The following is a 23,629-nucleotide window of genomic DNA, read 5'->3' as shown; positions in this document are numbered from 1 at the left end:
AAGGATGTCCACTATTATCATCATTATTATTTAATATTGTGCTAGAGGTAGTAGTCAGCTGAATTAAGGAAACAAACAAAATAAGGAAAGAAATGAGAAGTGTTTCTTATTTCTAGAAAAGGATGTGGTAGCAAAATTATTTGAAGATGATATAATTATATACCTGAAAGCCCATGAAAATAAATGGGAAACTATTACATACTAAAAGATAACCCAACACTTTAAGCTTTTGACAAAAATTTATATACAAAACTAAAATCTTTTCTATATATAGCCAGTTAGAAGATATAATGGAGTAAAATGTTCCATTTACAATAGCCATCTAAAAAAAGTGAAACTTAAGCCGAGTGTGAAGTCAGAAATGTGAAATACTCAAAAGAAAGAAAATTTAAAATGCCAGGAACACGGAAGAGTTGAACAAATGAAAATCTGCTTGTACAAGAAGACTGAACTTCATGAATATGCCAGTTCTCCTCAATTTAATATACTAATTTCATATGAATTAAATTTCAAGTGAAACGACTAAAAAAAATATTTGACTTAGACAAGCTTATTGTAAAGTTCAAGTGAAAATATTAAAAAGCAAGAAAATCCTGGAAAATTCTGGAAACAAAGAGTAATATGGAGAGATTGGCCCTAACAGACGTTAAACCATACACTATAATATTTTAAAACAGTTTTGTACTAGCTTATTAACGGACAGATAAATCAATGAAACAAAGAGAAAGTCCAGCAATAGAACAAAATGCATTTTAAAAATGTAGTATGTGATTAAGGGCCATTTCAAATCAGTGAGGAATAACTCTTTAATAAAGTGTTTTAGGACGTATAGATAGGCATTTGGGGGGGCGGTCAATGTACATTAGAGTAAACTGCAGGTGGATCAAAAATGTAAATGTAAAAAGTAAACTCATAAAAGTACCAGGATGTTTGCTGAACATTTTGGCTTGTGAGCAGCTCCTTTGTCTGTCTTAGAACTGTGACAATGTAAGGTGGGAGCCGCAGGAGGCCTCCCTACAGAGTCGTCTGCCTGAGAATAAAACCAATACGGAAGAAAGCAGAACTGAGAGATAAAGAGAGGCCCAGGTCAGATGACATCCTGTAAGACCCTGGATCCAGCCATGCCTGGAGCCAGTACACTTACATGAGTTAATGCCTTGAACTTGGTAGATCATTTTATCCCCTTAAGCCAGTTTGGATGGTGTATTATGTCACTTGAAGAAAGTCCTAATTAAGACAACAGATGATAAAATTTATAGACTGTTCAGGGGCAGTGGGGGTAGTGGGGGAGAGCATTTTGGCTGAGACTAAGGCAGATTAAAGAGAACATAGATGAGGGAATACCGTGAGATATTTAATCTCATCAATAGTTAATTGAAGTCATGAGGGAACTCAAAGGGAAAGTGAACACCTGGATCTGGAAGGGAAACTGATACTCATTCCCTAGTAAATTCCAAAGGCTTCCACTGCAATAAGTGTTCCAACTGATACTTCTTGAGCACCTACTGTGTGCCTGACACTGTTCTAGGCACTGAGAATACAGTAGTAAACAATAAAAAAAAAAAAAAAAAAAAGACAATATCCCTGCCCTCACGGAGCTCACATTCTAGCGGGAGAGTGGCAGAAAAACAACTAAAAAGTGAATTACATAGTATATTAAAAGTTCATAAAAGCTAAGGAGAAAATAAAGGAAGGAGCAGGAAATAGGGAATGCCAGATTGCTTTCGAAATTTATTACAACGAGCCAATGAAGGAGGGTTATTCACCCCCAACTCTAGCACAAGGAGGTAAAATGACTCACTCAAGGTCATTAACTAGCAAGTGGTAAAATCAGGATAGGAAAACTGGAAAATGCTTGCAGGATCTTTGATCTCTCCCTCATGTCAGACTGCCTCCCAGCCCAGGAGTCTTTTAACTGGCAAATTCACTCTCTCCCTTGGCTTCATTATTATTGACCTTGCTGAAGACTTTGACATTACTGACCATCCTTCCCCTTTCAAAGCTTTTCTCTTAACTTAAATGACATTACACTGTTCTAGTTCTGCTTCCTTTTCCAATTAGTTCTGCCCCTTTTGGCTTTTCTTTTTTTTCTCACCACATGAATGCAGGATACCAAATACAATTTATCTCAGGGTCACCATATTGAACTGTATCAGAGGACACCATTCAGATCAGAGTCTTTGTGAATGGTACCCTGTACAGTAATGCCGTGCATAGCCTGTGCAGATGTACATACCAGCACTGTACCTTCTGCACCTCTCTTACCTATGCTACTGACTTCAGTTACCTTCCCTCGGCAGATTCCTCCCAAAACGTCATTGGCAGCTTCTGCCCTGTACCGTTGGAGAATTTGGTGGTACAGCCCACATCCCCCTCAACAACCCACCCTTGCCCTCAGTGCCCACAGGCATCAGTGAGGCAGAAGCAATGGATATATTGTTGGCAGCACCAATACACAAATCCATGAATAAAGAGTTCTCTTGTTAAAGAGTCTCTCTGCTCCCACTTGCATTGATGTCTAAAAAGTTTCTGGACTAAGTTGTAAGCAACTTGAAAGTTACTTATAACTCTAAAAGCTACAATTTGATACTATATTTTTGTGTGCCCAACTGGGTAGGTGCATTATTTCATTCAACTCTCGCAAAGCCATAGGAAGTAGACATTACTATACTCTGAGGTCTGAGTTTCAAAGAGGTCCTATAATCTGCCTGAGGTCACGCAGTTAATAATTGATGGAGTTGGAATTTGGACCAGGTACAATGGCCTTCAAAGCCACACTCTTATTCTATAAACAGCCTCCCAATATCACCCAGCATCATGCTGAGTACAGGATAATACTAAATAAAACTAACATTTATGTTTTAATGTACGAATTTAAAAAAATCCTTTCCTATACATGACTTAATGCTCATAATAACCCTGAGAGGTAAACAGTAGTGATTATTGTTGTTGGTGGCACCATGAAGTCGGTTCCGACTCATAGCAACCCTACCTACAACAGAACAAAACGCTTGCCTGTTCCTGCGCCATCCTCACAACCATTACTACGTATGAGCCTGTTGTCGCAGCCACAGTGTCAATTCATCTTCTTGAGGGTCTTCCCCTTTTTCACTGACCCTGTACTTCACCAAGCATGATGCCCTTCTCTAGGGACTGTGTCCAAAGTAAGTGAGACAAAGTCCCACCATCGTTGCCTCTAAGGAGCATTCTGGCTGTACTTCTTCCAAAACAGATTTGTTTGTTCTTCTGGCAGTCCATGGTATATTCAATATTCTTCGCAAACACCATAATTCAAAGGCATCAATTCTTCTTTGGTCTTCCTTATTCATTGTCCAGCTTTCGCATGCATATACCTGTATACCTGTTGCCATCGAATCGATTTCAACTCATAGCGACCCTATAGGACAGAGTAGAACTGCCTGATAGGGTTTCCAAGGAGCAGCTGGTGGATTCGAACTACTGACCTTTGGTTAGCAGCTGTAGCTATCAACCATTGCACCACCACCAGGGCTCTCATGCATATGAGGCAATTGAAAATACCATGGATTGGTTTAGGCGCACCTTAGTCCTCAAAGTGACATCTTTGCTTTTGAACACATGAAAGAGGTCTTTTGCAGCACATTTGCCGAATACAATATGTTGTTTGATTTCTTGACTGTTGCTTCCATGGATCCAAGTAAAATGAAATCCTTTACAACTTCAGTCTTTTCTCTGTTTATCATGATGTTTCTTATTGGTCCAGTTGTGAGAATTTTTGTTTTCTTCAAGTCCTCTTTGCTTTCAGCAAGCAAGGTTGTGTCATCTGCATATTGCAGATTGTTAAGTCTTCCTCCAATCCTGATGCCCCATTCTTCTTCACAGAGTTCAGCTTCTTGGATTATTTGCTCAGCATACAGATTGAATAAGTATGGTGAAAGGATACAACCCTGGCTTTCCACCATGCAGTATCCCCTTGTTCTGTTCAAATGGCTGCTTTTTGGTCTAAGTACTGGTTCCTCATGAGCACAATTAAGTGTTCTGGAATTCCCATTCTTTGCAATGTTATCCATAATTTGTTATGATCCACATGGTTGAATGCCTTTACATAGTCAATAAGACACAAGTAAACATCTTTCTGGTATTCTCTGCTTCAGATATAAAAACTGAAAATCAAAGAGGATAAAATGACTTCTCATTTGGATAAAAAGAGCGAGCCAGGATCCAAATGCAAGTCTTCTCTCAGGATTTCATTCTCTGTCCCACCCTCTACTTCACTAAATGTTGTCTGATATAGAAGATGTGAGCCGGGGGAGGGAAGGGCAAAGACAATACCTTTTTCATTTTTGCCTGTACTAGCCTCAAGGAGCCCTAGTGCAGCAAATGGTTAAGCGCTCGGCTAACCAAAAGGTTGGTGGTTTGAACCTACCCAGCGGCTCCAGGGGAGAAAGACCTGGCGAGCTGTTCCCATAGAGATGACAGTCTAGAAAACCCCATGGGGCAGCTCTACTGTCACATGTGGTCAGTATGAGTTGGAATCCACTCAAAGGCAACTAACAACAGCCTCTAGCATGCTGGGCACTCAAGAATTGTTCATTTATGCAATAATTTTTTTTGAGTACTTAGCATGTGCCAACAAACAAACCTGTTGTTGTCCAGCCAATTCCGACTCACAGCGACACTATAGGACTGAGTAGACTGCCCCATAGGGTTTCCAAGGAGCAGCTTGGTGAATTTGAACTGCCAACCTTTTGGGTGGCAGCCAGTCTCTTAACCACTGCACCACGAGGGCTCCTACTATGTGCCAGTCACTGAAAATACAAGTGAAGAAAGACTGTCACCGTTCCTAAACTCACATACTTACATTCTACTGGGGGGGAAGAACAAGTAATTTCAGACAGTGAAAAGCGCTACAGTGCTGGCGGTAGTAAGTAAGGGATACGTAAATTTAGAAAAAGTGGTCAGGGAAGGCGTCTGAGACGGTATTAACTGGATGAATGAATGGCAACCCCTTAGATGGATTCATTGTTCGTTATGAGGTAACTAGATTTTATTGGCTGTTAGGCTGTTAAGGCTTTGACGCTGAATATCCTTTGGACCTAATGTTGATTACGCCCAAAGGGCAAGGGCAGAGGCGAAGCATAAAGAAGAATCCCTTAAAATTCTTTTTATTCCTCTGACCTTGCCTCTGCGGTCAGGGTCACTCAAACCCCGCTGACACGCCCATTCTCCTTCCAGACGCTTCCGGTCTAAGCATGCGCAAGAGAAATTGCCTTTCCTAGCGGAAGGCGCAGATCCCACTATACTGCGCATGTGCAGCTCGCCCGTGAGCCCCGCCCCGATCACCGCTCCTGCTCACGAGCGCCTGCCGTTTCTCTGGGCGGGGCGGTGGGCGGAGACTGGGCGGGCTAGCGCGCGCCGGTGCGTGCGTGTGCGCGCGCCGGGGGCGGGCCAAGTGAAGCCGGGGGCCGTGGCACGTGATCCTGGACGGGCTAGGTCGCTTGGTGGCTCTGTCCGTCTGTCCATCCGTCCGCGGGTGCCATCATGGCGGACGCGGCCAGTCATATGCTCCTGGGCTCCGGTATCACCATCCTGTCACAGCCGTTCATGTACGTGAAGGTGCTCATCCAGGTATGAGTCGTCGCCATTCCCTTTCCCGCCCGGCGCCCTGTTGGGTCGCCGCTGCCTACGGCGTCTGAGGATCGGGTCCAGCCTTCCGGGGCCTTCAGTCTCCCGAAGTGCCGCACCTTCTCTGCTGCCCCGACCTTCCCCGGAGGGACAATGTCCACCGTCCCGCAAGTCCTCTTGGGGGCCTTCACGAGCTCTCCTCCCGCCAAGCCGTGAGGCCCGCTCCTTCTCCCGTAGCTAACTGCCACCCTGCTCTGCCCGGTGGCTCCTCTGAACTTTGATTTTTCTTCCCTGATGTTGATGCTGGCCGGTCGCCACCGGGGGCTTCGCCATTCTCCACTCTCGCCCACTCTGAAATTAGCATTCACCTCTTCTCCCCCTGCTCCCCTCGCAAAAAAAAAAAAATTCCTAAACGCAGGACACAGAATATTCAGCTGAAGACATTTTAAATTCAAGGGGAAGTTCAAGCCCATAGAGCCAACATTTTATCACCCCTTCCTTGTTTTCGGGGATGGTTTTTTTTTTTTTTTTTTTCTGCTTTTACTACTGCTATTCTGTTCTGAGATTTTAGCACCAAAAACCCAGATCAACACAAGGAGCTCATTCAGAAGTGATAATGAAGTGGTTGCTGAGACACATTTCGGAAGAATCCATTGAACGCTCTCAAGCAACCACCCATGTGGCTCATGACAGTGAAAATCATATTTGTCTGAGCTGGAAATCAGTTCAGCCGAAAGAATCTTAGCAAGCTTAAGCATAGGTGTTAGTTTCTAATATACTGTAAAATAGTTCTTAGATGATGTTTCATATTCACAGGCAAGTAGGTCAGGTTTTCGCTGATGATAGACTGCCAGATAGTATTTTCAGTTGCTTTTCTAAATTTTTCCATGATGGGCAGGTCATTCACTCTTTAAAACTTTATTGAGAGTTGGCATAAATATGTCAGGCATTGTGCCAGGGAAGGGGGCAGTTTTCTTGGAACACTTGTCCTCAAGGACCTCACAGTCCACCTTTCTGTCAAAAATTGACAAGATATTAGGGAGGGTCACATATTCTTGAGTTGATTTTAATCCAAATTATTTTGTTGCTGAGTTGACCTTTGTGGAGTCAGATTCCATATGTAAAAGGCTGTTGTAAAATAAATTGAGTACAGCACTCAGACTTTGACTGAAATGTAGTATGTATGACGTCTAAAACAGAGAATTGGCACATTTGGGGCTAGGTAGCATCTGACAACAGCATTTTGCAGGACATCTGGTATGATGCCAGTGCTTCTCCTGGAGCCACGATTTTATAGTGACAGAGTTCTTCTCAAAATCTGAATATCCCTAATCCTGATTTCACAACATCTACATGTTGCCAAATTTCTCAGAGGTTTTGGTGAAATTCCCCAGTACTCATTTTCAAAAATAGTTGCACAGCACTTTCAGGCAGCTTAGACAAGTTAATTGAACAAGTTAAAAATCACAGCAATAGAGTCAGAACCGTGTCCGACAGCACCGTTCTCTCAACTACCCCTTTGGCATTAAAAATCCTGAATATATTGTAGAAATAAAATGATAACCATGAACTCTAAAATGACCTTCATTAATTGCTAGCAATAGTCTGTCTGTTTAACATGAACTCACATTGTTGCATTGTTAGGTGTCATCGAGTCGATTCTGACTCATAGAGACGCTATGTACAACAGAACAAAACACAACCCAGTGAGTCCTGTGCCATCCTCACAATCGTTGCTATGTTTGAGCCCATTGCTGCAGCCACTGTCAGTCCATTTTGTTGAGGGTCTTCCTCTTTCTCGCTGATTCTCTACTTTACCAAGTGTGATGTCCTTCTCCAGAGATATTGGCCCTCCTGATAACATGTCCAAAGTACATGAGACAAAGTCTCGCCTTCCTTGCTTCTAAGGAGCATTCTGGCTGACTTCTTCCAAGACAGATTTATTCATTCTTCTGGCAGTCTATGATGTATTCAGTATTCTTTGCCAACTCCATGACATGAACTTAGCTTGTAATTATTTCACAAATGAATTATTCAGCTGTATCTGCTTTTGGCTCTGAGTGTTTTGTCTTGCTAGCCAAATATGCAGTTGATATTTGAGGATAGCTTAGAGGATGTCTTCTCATTTTGTCTAAAATTTTAAAATGCCCTAGATTTTCTTTAAAAAATATTTTTGAGCCTCCTCAGTAAACTGTAGCTTTCCTAACACAAAAGTTCCTTTATTCTGTTCACAGTTTGATATTAGTCTATTTCAGCTGCATGTTTCACTTCATCGAATTTGAACCGAAAGGAAGATTGGAGTTTATTGAATCCAGTCTTATCATTTGATAAAATAAAAAACTGACAAGGATGACTCTCATCATCGCCTTGGAAAACATCCACTGCGTTTTTACTTGTGTTAAAATGATAACCCTGATTTTGTTCTTTATTCAAGCCCTTGCAACCAACGCATTCCTGAGAGTATTGCTTAAAAGCCCTTAGCCGTTGAGTCAATTCCAACTCAGAGCAACCCTATAGGACAGAGTAGAACTGCCCCATAGGGTTTCCAAGGAGCACCTGGTGGATTCAAACTGCCAACCTTTTAGTTAGCAGCCAAGCTCTTAACCACTGCACCACCAGGGCTCTGGGAGTACTGCTTACTATTGATATATTTCCTTGTTTTTAAAGGTGGGATATGAGCCTCTTCCTCCAACAATAGGACGAAATATTTTTGGGCGGCAAGTATGTCAGCTTCCTGGTCTCTTTTGTTATGGTAAGTGTCTTTGATTTATTTGGAATTTGATGACATTGAGGACTGTGACAGACAAAAAAAATACTTGATGCCATCGAGTCGATTCGGACTCATAGCGACCCCATAGGATAGAGTAGAACTGCCGCATAGGGTTTACAAGGAGCAGTTCGTGGATTCCAACTGCCTACCCTTTGGTTAGCAGCTGTTAGCAGCTGAGCTCTTAAGCACTGCACAACCAGGGCTCCAAGATAGACAAGATACCCCCCCTGCAAAAAAAAAAAAAAAAACTAGAATTCTTAAGATGGCAAAGAAAGCATGTTTCCTTGAAATGTCTGTGGAATCATTTCTTCCAACTAGAATTTAAATCTCTGACTTGTGTTCTTAGCGCAACACATTGCGAGCATCGATGGGAAGCGAGGGTTGTTCACAGGCTTAACTCCACGACTGTGTTCAGGAATCCTTGGAACTGTGGTCCATGGTAAAGTTTTGCAGGTGAGTGGAAAATCAGTCTTCCTAGAGATTTGAATGACCTTTTATGTACAGTTTGTTCAACTAATCAAGCAATTCGATGATATATTTATAACTTTGGCCATTCTTCCCCTTGAAAAACTTTCTCTTGAAATGCCTGTTCTTAGTTCTTTCCTGGAAGCAGGAGCATTCTTGCAGATTGAAGTAGTTGATTTTGAACTGTTTAACCTTCCTTTGAACCAGGTATTCTGAGCAGAAATTAAATACATTGGCTTATTTGGTCTCCTGTATGCTCAGTTTATTTCTTTGAAGGAGGAAGGAAGCGCACTAAAATGTACTTTTTTTCCCCTGCAGTTATTTTCTTGTTATTTGAAGTGTTACCCTAGTGAAATGTTTTCTGTTAAAAACTTAGCAAAGTAAACATAAAAGTCAGGATAGTGGTTATTTACAAGGGAGAGAGAGGGACCCTGGATGGGGGACTGGGGTAATATCAGTGAATTTTCTTAACCTAGGACAAGGCTGTTATGAATATTTGTCTTTTAATTATTTATTATACTGTGCATTTGTATTTTGTACACTATTCTGTATGTGTGTTACATTCTGTAAATTTTAAAGTTAAAAAAAAACCATTACCAAAGTATGTATCAACTGCAGGATAGGGGTGACTTTTAGGGAAGGGAAAGGCCTGAGGTGAGACTTCAGCTATTCAGCTATATCTGTGTGTTTTATTTTAAGAAGGCAAGAGATCTTAAGCAAAAAGGGCAAAATATTAACATCTGTTTAGTGTTGGTGGATACATAGGTAAATTATTTTCTGAATTTTTCTGTATGTTTGAGATGTTTCATAGAATGTTTTAGTTACATTTGTTTCTTTCTTAGTGATCCTTTTGTTTCTCTGGCTTCTTTTTACTTCATATGCTAAAGCTTGAATTATAATTTTGATTGTACTGGTTTCTCAGTTGCACCTGTTACAGTGTAGGTCTATTGAATTAACCCTTAAGGCAGTCTTAGTATTTGGGAAGTGGTTCTGCACACAGAATTGCCCTTTGCTATATTAGAAAGGTGTTACGGATAAGAATTCTGTACCATTTAGAACAGTCCAGGGAAGGTTGTTTAGCATGAGTGTGGTTGAGAATATGACTAATGGGTTTTCTAGTTCATTATTCTGTCCCCTAGTGGCACCAAAGGCTGTTATCCTCTGTGTTATAACTCAAAAAATGTAGCAGTGTATGCTAACAAATTATACTTTTAACATTTACCATATATCAGATGTGAAAAATACAAACTGCTCATTTAAATAGTACTCTGTACAATCTTCATTGTACTTTTTTAGGCTTTAATATTTTCCTCAGTAATAATATTTTATCATCTAATGAGGAAATCACGATTTTGTTAAACAGTTTCATCATCTAATTGGCTTGTTGTTAGGTGCTGTCAAGTAGGTTCTGACTCGTAGCGACCCTATGTACAATAGAACTAAACGCTGCCCAGTCCTGTGCCATCCGCAATCATTGTTATGCTTGAGCCCATTGTTGGAGCCACTGTGTCAATCCATCTCATCGAAGGTCTTCCTCTTTTTCGCTGACCCTCTACTTTACCAAGCATGATGTCCTCCAGGGACTGATCCCTACTGATAACATGTCCAAAATATGGACACCATCCTTGCTTCTAAGGAGCATTCTGACTGTACTTCTTTCAAGACAGATTTGTTCATTCTTTTGGCAGTCTGTAGTATATTCAATATTTTTCACCAACACCATACTTAAAAGGCATCAATGCTTCTTCTGTCTTCCTTATTCATTGTCCAGCTTTCCCATGCATATGAGGCGATTGAAAACATTATGGCTTGGGTCAGGCGCACCTTAGTCTTCAAGATGACATCTTTGCTTTTTAACACTTTAAAGAGGTCTTTTGTAGCAGATTTGCCCAATACAGCACATTGTTTGATTTCTTTTAAATGCTCTTCAGCTTTCATTGATTTGTGTAGGTTAGTTTTAGTCAGTTCCTCACATGGAGCCTGTTTCATCCTTCAGTCCTTGTGTTATTCTTTATACCTATTCCCTGGTGGCCCAGTGGTTAACAGTTCAGCTGCTAACTGAAAGGTCAGCACTTCGAATCCACCAGCCACTCTTTGGAAACCCTGTTGGGCAGTTCTGCTCTGTCCTGTAGGGTTGCTGTGAGTTGGAATCGACTCGACGGCAATGGGTTTGAGTTTTTATTCTTTTTATCATGCCTGTGGACTGAATCTAGATGCACCCTTCCAGGTGGCCGTGAGTCAGAGTGATGGCTTCTTAATGGGCCATTGTTTTTGGTGGGTTGATAACTGCTTTTTCTTTTTCAGCCCCACCCTTCTCTGGGCTCAATGAAAGTACATTACCATTACCTAAGTGAGGTTTACACGTGGAAAGGCAGTTGTCATCTACTCAGAGAGCTTTGTGTATAGATTTAGAGGACAAATGAAATTACTGCTTGAGACCAAGTTCCCTTATGTAAAGGAAAAATAAGGCAAACTTGAGGTAAACAGGCGCTCTGAATTTGTGTTTCAGATGTAGCCAAATGAAATATAACAGAGGGTTGGTACTACAGTTAGTATCAGCAGCCGCTTCTACAACCAAGAAGAAAGACCTATTCAGGCTTGAGGAAACTGTTAATCTTTACAAGAGTTCTGTATATCTGAACACGAGTTCAATTAAATCTGTTCGGAATAACATAGAAGAGAGAGGTAGATAATTTCTGTTGATGGGGTAAAAAGCACAGACTGAAAATGACCAACAATTTTTAAAGAGATCTGGAAACTATAAAATTAATTCTAGCAAAGGACCTGGAGTTTGGCCAAAAGACATCACTTTGCTTAATCTTTACATTTGTTCGCTTGGCTGTGATTTTTTTTTAAAAACATAATTCTTTTTACAAAAGTGTTGTCTGATTTTTTAATGTGGAATGACTAGAAGGTAATAAAACCGATTGTTATAAGGAACTTGATTGTCTGATTTCTTTTCATTTCACCTAGCCCACTAATTCTAAAATATTCCACAAATATTTCCTCTTCCAGTATGGTCTGGGCTCTGGCTGTGTTCATGTTCTCTAAAAGTTCCCCCCTGCCCCTTGCTTGTTTTAGAAACAGTCAAATAATACGAAAAGAAAAGTGAGGCAATTTCAGCTATTCAGACTTAGCACCAGTTCTCTGCTCTTCTGTACAATGAAGACAAGAATCTTGCCCTAATTTGGTATTGGTCTGATGTTTTCAATGAGAAGAGTAGGAACCTGGGCTGTGTTTTTGCCAGCTCATTTTCTGTTAAACCCGTATGTTTAGTAAATAATACTGTGATTTTTCTTTGTGCTTTAGGTGAAAGTTTACAGCTCAAGTTAGTTTCTAATACAAACATTTATACATGCATTGTTATGTGACCCTAGTTGCTATCCCTACAATGTGACCACACATTCCTCCTTTCTACCCCGGATTTCCTGTGTCCATTCCACTAGCTCCTATCCCTTTCTGCCTTCTCGTCTCACCTCTGGACAGGAGCTGCCCATTTAGTCTCGTGTATCTACTGGAACTAAGAAACACATGGTGTTTTTTTTTGCTGTTGTTTTGTTTTCCTTTTTCTGTTTTTAAGTAAGAGGTTTCATGTGTGTTTGATTATTCCTCTAGCTGACCAATATTTTAAACTTAGCAACAAGGCCATCTTTAGAGTTGATTAATGAGAAGTAGAAGTTAATTGGAGATTTATGGCAAAAAAAAAAAAAAAATTTTTTTTTCCAGCTATTTTATTTCCCACCGATAGAGTTTTCATTTTATGTCCTCTTTCACATGGCACTGTAATAACCCTAATCATCCTTTCTTCTCTTTCCCCTTTTATTGTAGCATTACCAGGACTCTGAGAAGCCTGAGGTATGTTGGAGCTGATTCTATGTGTGGGCCCCTTTCCACTTGCAAGTTACTGCTATTTGGTCCTCTTTAGGAGTGGGGCCATGCAGTCAGTTTCCATTTAATCTCAGTGAATACTGGCACATGGGGTGGCCACCACTTTAATAGTTCTCATTAAAACCATCAGGATCTCTGTTTTCTTTGATTTGGATTTCCAGGAGTTAGGACCTGGAAATGTACAGAAAGATGTCTCATCTTCCTTTGACCGAGTTATCAAGGAGGTAAGAGATGGATTCCATCCAACACTTTTTCCCCTAAGTCAGATAGTATGCAGTGTGGCGGTTGTGGAATCAGGAGTATCAGACCTGTGTGCTCAGTGTCGGTTCCCAAATGAAATTAAACTTTGACCTTAGTGTGGGCTTTACTGCACATGTGACATGAAAAGAGGGAGAAGCCATGCTCGCTCTTTGAGAGAGATGCCTTTCAGAAAGGGTAACCGAAAAGGAAACTCATTTTGCCTAGTCATTTTTTCTTTAAAATTGAAAAGGTTTCTACTGAAGTCGTCTAACAGAGTTGAAAACCTCTGGCTCAAAAGTGTTAAGAGCTTGGCCAGGCCCATTGTATGTTAGATATTACGTATCCAGAAATGTTTTTATCTGTATGAATGAACCTCGCTTTGGAGTGTTCCTCTTCACCTATTTCCCACCCTGTCTTCTGCCATTGGAGTTTCTTCATGCCTGACTTTGAGAACTGCTCTTTTTCTCTGTCTTTATGTTGTCTGTTTGTCTCTAATGAGGTCACAATTGCTGCCTTTTAAAAAACAGATAGTTCAAACATTACCAAAGATCTGATACATAAGATGAATCAGCTTTGTTTTCTGAAATTTTCATGAAGTGAGTTTGTTTAAAAGTAGGGATGCATGTAGTAATACGCATTTTACATTTTCTTAACTTCAGTTAGCCCCACAGGGTGTTTTCAGAACTACCATTTGATTAGTGGGGGAAGTCTCCTAACTGACAAACATATTTAAATGCAAAAATAAATGACACCTAGAACCCCAGGATCCAGCTCCAAGTATTGTCATTTAATTTTCTCTACTATCTCCTTACAGAGTGCTGGACTAGATAGATAAACTAGGATAAATACAGCAGCTCAAAGATAAGGCACAGTTGTAGAATTATGGTCGCAAACAAATCAGAGTTGCTCTCTTTTCCCTAAGATGTTGGTACAGAGTAAATAGAGCCTGATACTTGTCTAGCAACTTAATACTCTAAACACAGGCCTCATGGTTCTATTCCAGCTCTCTGATGATTTGCTGGTGACCCTCCCTGTTCCTTTGCTTTTTGTTTTTCTTATCTGTGAAATTGAGAAAATAATAGAACCTGCCTTGCAGAGATATTTTGAGAAGTAACTATAACAGAATGGTGAAATCCACCAGTGAAAGGTATTATTGTGTATTATATTGTATCCCCTTGAAACTGCTCTTCCTGACTCCAGGGCAGGAGTGCCCTGTAACTCACTTTCTTATTATATGCTACAATACCAACCCACATTCCTTCTCACAGGAATTGCAGTGTCAGTTCTTTAGATTTCAGAAGTATGTGTTGATTGTTTCTAGACAACACGAGAGATGATGGCTCGTTCTGCTGCCACCCTCGTCACGCATCCCTTCCAAGGTATGTCTGCAGTTGATGCTTGCAGTCTGATTTCTGTCTCTCTCTTATGACTTGATCTCTCTTGACCTCTTAGGTTGGCATGGGAATTCACTGAAGTGCCTTTCCTGTGTGTTTTTTGTTTGCTTGCTTGGCTTTGCTTTTATTCAGTTTATCCGGATAACAAAATGTCTTTAGGTGCAAACAGCTTTTTTTTCAGAGCTATCAAAATGTATGTCAGCGTAGTTTTAAAAATCTTTCTCTGTGTTTTGCAGTGATCGCTTTGAGATCGATGGTACAATTCATTGGCAGAGAAACCAAATATTGGTAAGTGTTTTTGTTTTCAAGTATTCAAGATCTGTTGAAGCCAAACTAATAGAATACTACTTTGCATTTGTACAATGCCTTAGAGTTTACAGAATAAATTCATATATCCTAAATCATTTGAATCCTTACAAAAAATACAGTAAAATAGGAGAAAATGGGCTTGGGTGGGTTTAGGAGCCTACCCAGCATCTCAAAGTAAGCTGCAGAGACACTGAAGCCAAGAGTCACCCTGACTCCAGGCAACTGTACCCTTACGTCCTAATAACTTAATTTCTATCTCAGATTCAACTCTCTTTGCAGAGTGAAGGGGTGCTAGAAAAGTAAGGGCGGTGGATATACATTTGATGTCAAAAGTGATTATTGAAATTATTTTTTTCATATCTCCAAAATAATTTTCATGAATTTTACCTTTCCTTCCTCTGTACTTAGTGGACTTTGTGATTCCATAGTAACCATCTATCGAGAAGAGGGCATCCTAGGATTTTTTGCGTGAGTAAACATTGACTTGTATGTATGTGATTTTTGTGTGAGTAGAAAATTTTAATAAGAATAAGGGCAGTGAATCTTTGTTTAGTTCTTGGGGGAAAATATACTGTTGTATTAACAACCATTTTGATTTAAATTCTCTTGTTCTAAAGATCCCAAACCTTTGCTTCTGGACATTTAAAGCATATGAAATGAGTGGTTTATGTGTTTTTTTAGCAAATAAATTCACTCCCTTCCCAATTACATACAGTTAAGAAAATGAGGAAAATTAATTTTTAAAAAATGGAAAAATCATTTAACATGTATTTTCTTTATCCTGAGAGAAAAGTTCTTGCACGGTTATATAAACTTCCCTTGAATTTACTTTGAAAGAACTTAGACTAATATCCTTATTCTTCGATTAACAGCAGAAACTTTGTATTATTAACTAAATGGGGCCTTCAAAATGTTCAGAGTGTTCCCACATACTTGATTTTATTTGAGTATCATAGATAGTCTGTGAGATCGGTAGGACAGCTATTATTAGTCTCATCTTACAAATTAAAAAAATACTGACACTCACGAAGTTCACTTGCAGCTGGTCACATAGCTGATAAATGACAGTGTTGGCACATGAGCCCTGGTCTTCAGTCTGGGATAGTGTCCTTTGATGTCTCTCAGCTATTTCTGTGTTTGGACTATTCTCATTTTGTAATTGTTCTCATCTTTTGCCCTGCCAGATTTGAATATCAAGTAGTTTAGCAAAAACCATATTTAAGTCCCATCTCCAAAGTACCTGGCAAATTTTTGGCCTGCTTACTTATAGTTACTAATAGTAAGGTGAACCATTGGCCATAGTTCAGAGGGAGAGAGCTGACCTGCATTTTAAAAATGGGAACAAAAGTCAGAGATGAGCCTCAGGTGCAGCTATCGTAACTAGAACGAACTAGATAAGAGGGCCAGGTTCTGGCACCCAGTGTCTTTTCAGTTCTCTACAACGTTTCATGATCTAATTCTTTGAGAAGTGTTTATACTGAGCGAGTTATCTTTTTACTGATCACATTTCTTGGTTCTTATTTTTATTGTTTCTTCGTGTAGGGGTCTTATTCCTCGCCTCCTAGGGGACATCATTTCCTTGTGGCTCTGTAATTCACTGGCCTACCTCGTCAATACCTATGCACTGGACAGTGGGGTAGGTGTGACCTGATCAGCTGTACTGGCGCTGACTTTATTGTATTCAGCTGGCAGCTGGGTTAGCTTCAAAGTAAGATGACAGTCTGCTACGCTCCAGATGCACATTATATGGCTAAAAATCATCAGTTGAGTTTTCAAAGGCTAATGGAATGATCCATATTGTTTACTGTAGAGATGCGCACCTAAAAAGTCCCTACCTGGGGTGTGCAGGGTAAGCCTGAGAGATCTAGCCCTGCCACCGTGCTGCAAGGAGATCACTTCTTTATTGGTTTCTAATTTTGGAGGATAGTATCTAGCAGAGAAACAGTTTTATGGTGTATCTAGGGGTTTTCATCTAACCTGGGGTGTGATGGGGGACTCCTGTATTGGGTTTTCTAGAAACCTCAGCCTGGGAGGTTTTGAGAATCAGCCTTTCCTAAAAGTGATGTTTCCCCTGCCTCCGCAGTTACAGGGCCTGTTTGTGCACAGGCAGCCCCATAGCGTGGTGGAAAATAGAACACACCAAGTAGTGTGTCTAAATCCATGTGCGCTTCTTGAGTATAGAGACTGATCTCCACGGTATCTGGATCCAAGCTAGATATATAGGTAGTGAATTGTCCTGTATACTGTAAATATACTGTAAATAGTTTTCCAGGGACTGTATTTCTAGGACATGGGAAAAGGTTACAATTTTACTTTTTTTTGTTTTTGAAATCCTGAGATTACTACATTTGGTCTTAAACTATCTTAGCCTAATATGAATTTGTTAATGTTGAATCAAGGTGATGATTTTGACCGCTGCCTTTTTCTGCTTATCATTCATATTTTATGTTTTTGTCATCAAAATTCATTTTAAAGCTGTCAGACTGATACTTTAGGTATAGAATATATTGATATGGTTGGGGACAACTAACTGTTAACATCAGTTTGTTTTCACTTATTCTCATAAATGCCTTCTGCCTATTATAGGTTTCTACAATGAGCGAAATGAAGAGTTATTCCCAAGCTGTCACAGGAGTGAGTTTTCTTAATCCTCTTAACTTTCTAGGAATAGTTGTGGGTTGTTGTTTTTTTTTTTTTTTGCTATTATTAATTTGGCCTGTGTCATCAGTGCTTTAAAGTAACCAGATGTCTTGATGGAAAGTCTGCCTAAAATTTGTTTATGTTTGTCAGAGGTAGCAATGGCCCCGAGTTCCTCATTTCACTACTGAGTCACAGTAATAACAGCTCACGTGGTTTGGTGCTTTTTGCTTTCAAAGGGGGTACTGTGTCCTACACAAGAAAACTTCACCCTAAATAACGAGTCTTCACCATAAAGATGGAGTCTTTGAATAGTTGAGTTTTAAAGTAGTTTCCATCATCTTTTGAAAGAGGCTCGAATTTTTTTATTTTCTTCAGGGGTGTTTTGAAATGCTTCATTGTATTTAGTTGTGTTTACTTTTTCTCCAAAATAATATAGTTCAGTTTTATTTGAATGAAGACTCAGTCATAGGATAAGAGACGTCTTCTGGCCTTTTGCTGGAATGTTGACTGTGCTGGTATGTTAAGAGAAAGAAGCATCTCCAAGCTCAAAAATGTGTAATTTAGCCTTTCCTGGGACACTGAGAGAGCAAACCAGTGTTGGAGTGTCTGACCACAGTGGCATGCAGCTCTAGGCCTTTAAGAGAGGGGGAAGAATGGAGTAAATAAAACTAGAATTCTCTAATAACTTACCTGTCTTTTTTTTTTTTTTATCACTTGACAGTTTTTTGCCAGTATGTTGACTTATCCTTTTGTGCTTGTGTCCAATCTTATGGCCGTCAACAACTGTGGGTAAGTGCCTTGTGTTTTTTCTCCTGGTGGTTGGCTGCCTAAATGCCTGACAGACAGAGCCGTCCTGGTAGAAGTTTGGGGGGAGAAAAGTGCAGTAGATGCCACTACTAGATTTCCCAGTTTTTTTTCTCTGTATGCTGCATGCAGCAGTCACGTCAGTTTATATTTAGAAGCAGCCACCTCAGATCCTTTCTTGGATTAGAGAAGGGCATAAATAAATAATATTTCTCAAGTACTCATAGATAGTATGCACTTGCCAATAGTATAGGTCCTATCCTCAAAAAGGCAAAATAATTAGCGAAATACTCTACTTTCACATCTTTCCTTTTTTAAAAAAATCTTTACCTCTCTTTTATGAAAGCTACAATAACTATGTTAGGGATTCAGTGACAACCTATACCTGTTATTCCTAGAGGGTTTCCTGGAGAAATGGAGTTTTAAAGAAAGAGAAGCAAGAAATTTGGTTTATGGGAAGTTTGTTAGCCTTTCATTGTATTCGCTGGGAAGGGTGAGTGGTGGTGGGCTTCACTAATTTCCATCTGCTAGATGCCAAGTGACCCTACCAAGTGGAATAGAAGTTTTGCCTCTTGATACAATTCAAAACTCTGTTCTAGTGCGGTCGCTGCCACAGTATGCCATTAGACATGTCATCGTTTTCAAGCAGGGTATCAAATAGATAGCTGGGGAGCAGAGTTGCACTATCACATTACATTCTATTTGTGATTTATAGAGCAGCTGCCACGTATTAGCCTAGCACCTACTTGAAGGATGAGTTAGATTATTATTACTCCTCACAGTTTTTAGAGAGGAAGTGATTTATGGCTTGTACCTGAGTAAGAGTCACTTCTGTTTAGATACATTGTCGTCTTTAGGTTTTTTGTGAATACGAGTTAGTTTTTAAACCCTTTTGTCTGTTCTTTAATCCTATAATTACTTTGTCCTAGAGTTTCATTTGTCCACTTTAGAAAATACATAAGAGATTGAAGTTTCTGTTTGTTGATTTGAAACCTGACTATGTGGGGGGGAATCCTTTTGTGATGCTCAATCTTTCCTCTGCTCTAGTATAATTTGTTTCATTAGAGCTAAAATTGCTTCTCAGGGAGCCTTCTAGGTAGCAGAATATTTTGACAACTTTTTCTCAAACTCTTGAGTGAATGTGTTGAGTCACTAATCTTTTCTCCTATTTCAGCCTTGCTGGTGGATCCCCTCCTTACTCCCCAGTATATACTTCTTGGGTAGACTGTTGGTGCGTACTACAGAAAGAGGTATTTTTCTCTCTTGTTTTGTCTGGGTTTGTTTTTCTTTGTTTTCTTAAATACTGTCACTGGAATCCTAGGTTAATTTTTGTGGCTCAGCCTTTAGCTGCCAATACCTGTACCCTTTACGGTGTCTCATATATATCTCTCTGGCATAATAATACAATGTGATGTTTAGAAATCAGCAGCAGGGGTAATAAAGTAAGAACCCCTAGATGTGATCTAGAAGCTGTTTGAGCCATCACATTCAGGTTGCAAATAGGGTCCAGGCAGACTTGTCCTGGGTGTTAAAATGATGGTCTTGATTTCAGACTGTCTTTTTTTCCAACCTCTGCTTTTTTTTTTTTTAACTCCTCAGAATTTCCTTATGTGTATTCAAGTGTTTCCATACAATATAGATGAGGAAAGTGAGAAATAAGTTGTTTGTTTATGACAAAGTATTTGTCACAGTGGTATTGGTAGAGCTGGTCTCTTAGTTGTAGGCTATTGTTAGTGGATGATTTTGTCCAGACTCCAATTTATTGCAGTAAAACCTGCGAAAGCCGGAACCTGGGTAAGGTGGAAACCTGTCAAAGAAGGAAAGCGCGAATATTTTCCACTAATAGAGAGCAATAGAAAAATGGTAAGACTGCACCCTGCCAAAGGTGGAAAACTTGCGAGACCCGGAAAAACAAGGCAGTCCTGTCGAATTCTGGCTCTCACAGGTTTTGTTGTATTTGTTATTGCTATGGGGTATGTCATCTGCAACCAGAAGGTCTTGATCAGTCTAGGTAAAGCTTTATTAGAGCTAGAATAATGGATGGGCTGTGAGCTAAATTTAGCATGACATCACTTAAAATAGCCATCAGTTTTAAAGCTGTTTTTGAGTGGGAAGCACTTTCTAAAGGATTGCAGAGGAAAGTATGAAAAAGCTCTTTGTTACATTATTTTACAGCACTAGTAATGCATATGAGAAAGGCCTTTGTTCACAGAGCCCAGGCTTCACCAGCCTGAACTGTGAATGAAGAGGCCTAAGTGCCGCTGCGGCTGCTTCTGCTCAGCGTGTATGCCCAGCAGGCCTGCTGCGAATCCAAGCTAGAACACTTGGATGATTTCAGTACGGTCCTGACATGAGCGCTGTGGGTTTCATTCTGAGTTTCATACCCTGTATTAGATAAGCTCCTGTTGTGATCCTCATTTAAAGGGAAAAATGGCCTTTCTTTCCCTACTTTCTATTAGAGTATTAGTACACCACCCCTAGGGAACAGTTGGTCCTATAAGTGCTTGAGATAGCAGCACATCTTGATTGGCCATTTAGTACATGTCAGGTATCATGCTAAGAGCTGTCTATGTATCAGCTCATGTAATCCTCAAACAACCAAATGAGGATAGGTACCATTATTTATCATCCCCATTCCCCATATGCAGAAACTGTAACTTAGAGCAGTTAAAATAATTCCAAGTATGTAACCCAAGGTCACACAGTCTATTTGGGAGAGCTGTCTGACTTCAGAGTCAACTCAGTTAAGCTCACCTTACCATTTTATTTGTAAGATTTTTATAAGTACCTCTTCAAGACCTGGCCATTTCATTAAAAAATAAATAAAAGCTAGCTCTTACCTTACCAAGCGTTAGGCCCTGTCCTGAGCACTGTACATATATTGACTCACTTGGTAACCCAGGTAGCAAGTGGCAGAGCCACAGTCCAGACTGAACATTCTGTCTTAAGTAAGAAGTTCTTGCCTTATCTGTGAGGCAGAATTGTAGTTTGTTAGTGCCAGAAGAGCTCGGCCTGAGTCAGAGAATACAAATTCCTACTCTGTGATGCTGGCCTCAGTTTTGTCCTGATCATTTTAGTTGTGTCTCCCAGAAACATGTCCAGTTGAATCTCACTCTGCTAATTTGGATTGGCTGACCTCTTCTTCACGCTATACTTTGTGTTTATTTTTTTTCCAGGGAAATATGAGCCGAGGAAATAGCTTGTTTTTCCGGAAGGTCCCCTTTGGGAAGACTTATTGTTGTGACCTGAGAATGTTAATTTGAAGATGTGGGGCAGGGACAGTGACATTTCTATAGTCCCAGATGCACAGAATTATGGGAGAGAATGTTGATTTCTATACAGTGTGGCGTGCTTTTTTTAATAATCATTTAATCTTGGGAAAATGGAGGTGTTTGGTGTCTGCCTTTTTTGTTCTTTTTCCCACGCACAGAATTTGCCACTGAGATTCCCCCCTGTAGTTATTCTGAAGTGTGACCTTTTTGCTTCAGACTCTTATTTCACTTGAACAGAAAAAAAAAGTTTCATTTCTCTAAGCAGTACAGGCCAGGCTGGCATGTGATTTTAGTCTCGATTTAAGATTTTGTAAAATGAAGAGTAGAATCCCAAGAAGAAATAGAAATAATTCTGTAAAACCTAAGAAAATCAGTAAGGCCAGCGACATAAGAGGTTATGAATTACCTTCTCGTGGGCAGACCCTAGAAAGAGTCGACAGCTTCCACAGAGTCTGCGTCCCATTAGATGTTCCCGTTTGATTACCTGTCTCTCATACTTTAAGAAAGGACAATGACAGAGAATGTGCAAGATTTAGAAAGAAAAGTGTAATGATTTTTTTTTCAAAAGAAATTCTTGTTTTCACGTAAAATAAGAAAAGCAAGTGCTGCAGTACTACCCCTCTTCTCTTAAGAGCTGTGTCTTTGCCAGTCCCTGAATTAACACCATTACACAGTTCTAATTGTGTATAATTTTTTTCTTTAGCTTTTTATTTTTGTTTTCTTTTTGTTGTTGTTGCAGAAGGCGAGTAGTTTGTTTTTCATCCTAATGACACCCTTGGAAAGTTTTTGTTAAGCTCCTATCTGGTAATGCAGACTGACGTCCACAGGGTCATTAGGCTATGGACCACCTCGCATGTCATACCCTGAACATGTTAGCAGGCCTTTACGGGAGGAAGAAATCACTGTAGGAGGAAATAAAATTCACCTCATGCATAAAGCTGTTATTTACTCAGGCCTTTTTAAAAGGAGGTTCAAATCCTGTAAAATGAGAAAAGGTGGTTTTACTTATTTAAATAATCCCCTGGGACATTGACAAATGAGTAAGTGCTTAATTTGCTGCTTGTCAGACTTCTCAGAGCAGCAGCACCCATAATATTGGGGGAGTGAGCATGCAGGGGTCTCTTCCCTCCCCCTGGGTTCAGGAATGCAGCCTGAAGCTCCAGTAGCTCAGCTTGAAATGTCTTTGATGTCTCTTACTTTGTCTCACAAAGTAAATTTTATATACTATTCAATATTATCTGCATTTGTTTTAATATAAAAATGTTTTGCATTACCAACTTTTTTTCCCAAAAAAATCTTCAAGTAAAGATGATCTAGGAAAATGTGCCATGTTTATGCTGTGGCTTCTGTACACACACGCACATGCACACATGCGCGCACACACACGCCTGCCTATCCCTAGTTGAGAAGCATGTCCGACTGTAATAACCAGTCTACCACCAGGGGGCACCCAGGTATTGGTTTTTCTCCATGTTAGTTGAGCTGCTGAGAAATTCACCAAGGCCTGGAATTGCTCAAAGTACTAGTCCAGTCATTTTTTCTAAGTTGTTACACTATATTTCATGGAAGTAACATTCAATAGCATGTGTTGTTTTAATCTTACTGCATCCAAGCTTTAGATCCAATAGGGGCCCAATACCTATGGTCCTCCATAAAATTTAATTATAGGCTGTTAACATAATCAAAAGTCTGAAGTTTATTCAAAAACAAACACACAAAAAAAACAAGTGGAGCCCTGGTGGCGCAGTAGTTTAGAGCTATGGCTGCTAACCAAAAGGTCAGCAGTTCGAATCCACCAGCTGCTCCTTAGAAATCCTACGGGGCAGTTTTACTCTGTCCTGTAGGGTCTTTTTGAGTCAGAATCTACTTGACGGCAATGGGTTTGTTTTTTCAGGAGTTAGTAAATATAGGTAGATGGTCTTAAGATATGTATGTAAGAAATAATGAACTGACTCAGTAAATAACATTAACATAAGGGTTTTCTAGTGAGCTACACCTGTGAAGCTGGGCAAACAGTCTGCATTGGCGGTACCAAGCTAAATTGCCAGGAAATAGCCCCCTAGGGAGTATGATGGTCATTGTAGACCTGATTGAAGAAAAGAATGGGGGTGTCCTGAAACTTTGGGGGTGGCTGTAAAATACCAGGGTAAAAAGTCAATCTTGAGAGAAACTTTAAACATAAGTCCTATACCCCAGCTTCTCACTGTTGCCTGAACACACCTTGGCTTTTCTGCAATTACCTC

At 40.0% G+C, this 23,629-nt stretch overlaps 1 protein-coding gene across 2 annotated transcripts; it reads left to right on the top strand.

The window, feature by feature from the left end:
- The first annotated feature begins 5,393 nt into the window (after window positions 1-5,393).
- MTCH2 (mitochondrial carrier 2) lies at window positions 5,394-22,715 on the top strand. Of its 2 annotated transcripts, XM_004387717.1 has the most exons (13): window positions 5,394-5,607; window positions 8,272-8,356; window positions 8,721-8,827; window positions 12,668-12,694; window positions 12,889-12,951; window positions 14,289-14,346; window positions 14,598-14,649; window positions 15,079-15,138; window positions 16,213-16,306; window positions 17,257-17,304; window positions 18,032-18,099; window positions 19,289-19,364; window positions 21,291-21,498. In XM_004387717.1, exons 1-13 carry the CDS (start codon window positions 5,521-5,523, stop codon window positions 21,375-21,377), a joined length of 912 nt encoding a protein of 303 aa, XP_004387774.1. In that variant the 5' UTR covers window positions 5,394-5,520; the 3' UTR covers window positions 21,378-21,498. The 2 variants fall into 2 exon arrangements, with proteins under 2 accessions (XP_004387774.1, XP_023597599.1); XM_023741831.1 differs by lacking the exons at window positions 5,394-5,607; window positions 8,272-8,356; window positions 8,721-8,827 and having other exon boundaries at window positions 12,671-12,694; window positions 14,236-14,346; window positions 21,291-22,715.
- The last annotated feature ends 914 nt before the right edge of the window (window positions 22,716-23,629 follow it).

Source organism: Trichechus manatus, unplaced genomic scaffold (assembly GCF_000243295.1).
Source record: "Trichechus manatus latirostris isolate Lorelei unplaced genomic scaffold, TriManLat1.0 scaffold00191, whole genome shotgun sequence".
In the NCBI taxonomy this organism is placed as follows: domain Eukaryota; kingdom Metazoa; phylum Chordata; class Mammalia; order Sirenia; family Trichechidae; genus Trichechus; species Trichechus manatus.
This window is presented reverse-complemented; position numbering and strand designations above follow the sequence as displayed.